The 2213-nt window shown below is 52.7% G+C and overlaps 1 protein-coding gene across 1 annotated transcript; it reads right to left on the bottom strand.

Moving 5' to 3' along the window:
• Nucleotides 1–238: 238 nt before the first annotated feature.
• Nucleotides 239–1642, bottom strand: LOC103362893 (probable G-protein coupled receptor 61). Its single transcript, XM_008289413.1, has one exon. The coding sequence runs from the start codon at nt 1640–1642 to the stop codon at nt 239–241; it is 1404 nt and encodes a 467-aa protein (XP_008287635.1).
• Nucleotides 1643–2213: the final 571 nt, after the last annotated feature.

The raw sequence follows: 2213 nt of genomic DNA, 5'->3' as shown, positions 1-2213 counted from the left end.
CCTGTTTACAAGCAACAGTTTGAAATGCATCCCAGACAGCTGCATTCATCTGCTTCACCATGACTGTTTTCAAAGACTGGGATGAAAACGGATGAGGCAAAGTGCAATGAAGATTCAAAGATACAATTTAAAGTCATTTTAAATCAGCTTTCAACAGAAACAAAGAAACATGTTTTCCTGAAACACTTTATATCTTCAAAGTTTTTTTTTTTTTTTAGAATATAAAGAAAAGAAAAGCTTAGTTGTCTGTATATATATGGTTGTTTTTCGCCTGTTCAATCTCCATAAACTCTGAAGTCTCCTCTGCAATTTGTCCAGGGATACGGAAATCAATGGGAATGGGCTGCGCTGGCTCTGCTGGCTGGGGCTGAGCCACGGGACAGCACGCCTCCCCCTTCGGACTGGAAGTGCTGTGAGAGTTCTGAGGATCCAAGTTGCAGCCGGTGCCCTGAAGAAACTGAAGGAAATTCTCCTCTATGGATCCTTCCCGGCTGGGCAGCCTGTCCTCCACCTCAACCCCTGCTCGACGAAACAAACAAGGCAGGTGCTTGCCCAGCTCCTCCCGGATCTGTCTGTTGAGACAGCCGTAGAAAAAGGGGTTGGAGGTGAAGCAGAAGTAGCCGATCCAGGTGACCACCTCCTCCAGAGAGGCCAGTGTGGCTGGAGGGCTGGCGGCCAGCGCTGAGTACAGGTGGAAAGTAAAGTAGGGGAGCCAGCAGCAGAGGAATTGCCCACCCACAGCTGCCAACACTGCTGCGGCCTTCCCTCCCCCAAAGGGGCGCTGTGGAGTCGCCCTGCCCGTCCCGGTCCCCGTCCCGGAGCTGGTAACCATCGTGGAGCGGCTGCTGAGCGACTCCGACCGCTGGCGCCGCGGCGTGTCCATCCAGGTGGGCAGGGGGCCGTGGTGCATGGCAGCTACCCGGGCCACCTTGAACATGTTGCAGTACACGACCAGAATGACCATCAGCGGACACAGGAAATACACCAGCGTGAAGAGGACCATGAAGGCCAAGCGGTTCGACCCTCCCCCTGTCCAGTGCAGCGAGCAGCGCCTGTGACCCTGAGCCGGGGGAGATGGGACGCCGCCGCCACCTCCTCCCCCGACCCCGCTGCTCTCCAGAAGAGGAGTTCTTCCGCCTTGCAGGAACCAAGCGAGCAGCGGCAGAGCAGACATGGCCAGAGCTTTGACCCATATCCCCACGAGCACTGAAGCCACCAGGCCAACAGTCATCTTTACTTCATAGCGCATCGGGTGTATGATGTAGTAATAACGCTCCACGTTTATGACGGAGATGGAGAGGATGGCAGCACTGACGAGGCACACGCTGAGAAAGAGGTAGCTCCGGCACAGGGCCTCCCCGAAGAAGGCTCGGCTTGAGAGCATGCCAAGGGGCATCAGCACCAGGGCTGCCAGCAGGTCCACCACACACAGGTGGAAGACGAAGGCAAACTTGTGGAGCTGTGGGGCCTTGGCAATGACCGCCATGACAGCCACGTTACCCACCACAGCCAGCAGATCCATGAGCAGCATCGCCAGCAGGGCTAGCGACTGGGACAGAGCCCAGCCCTCGGGCAGAGAGGAGGCAGACATGTTGGATGTGGGCTGTGGAGGTGTGTGGGAGGAGTTCCACATCGGCTCCATTGAAGGGCGGGACAAGGCAGGCAGGCAGGATCAGTCACAGGCCCATCACCCATTCTTCAAAGCCAGGAAGTGCGGCCAGAAAACAGTGGCTTGAAAATTAGGTCAGAAGCTGCTTTGTAGTCCAGAAGATGATGCTGCGATCGTCAGGAGGTTCAGACTTTATGCCATCGGTCACAACCCGCCCTAAGACAGAGAGGGAAGAACAGAGGGCAGTAAGTTGTGAGCGTATGTTAAATGAACTAAACCTTCCCATCATCAGCTCAGTTACACTTTAGCCCGAGCTGCTATCAGTCACTCAGAGTTTTCTAAAATCCTCCCGAGCTCCTCAAATCTCACTGGAGACAATTTTACTGATAATCCAAAGTCAAGTCAGTGAAGTATGCGTTATTCAAAGCATGGACTCTTTTTAAGCAACATGCTGCAGGAACGAAGTAAAATGAATTTTACAAAATTAAATGCAACAGAAATGAGCCACAAAAACAAAGCAGATGTGTGTGACTACACTGATCATCTGGGAAAAATACAACCAGAGGATTTTAGAAAACATGTTCAGATTTTTTTTTTATTAATA

This window comes from Stegastes partitus, unplaced genomic scaffold (assembly GCF_000690725.1).
Source record: "Stegastes partitus isolate 25-593 unplaced genomic scaffold, Stegastes_partitus-1.0.2 Scaffold614, whole genome shotgun sequence".
Lineage (NCBI taxonomy): Eukaryota > Metazoa > Chordata > Actinopteri > Pomacentridae > Stegastes > Stegastes partitus.
Note: the sequence above shows the minus strand (reverse complement) of the source record. Positions and strands in the feature narration are given on the sequence as shown.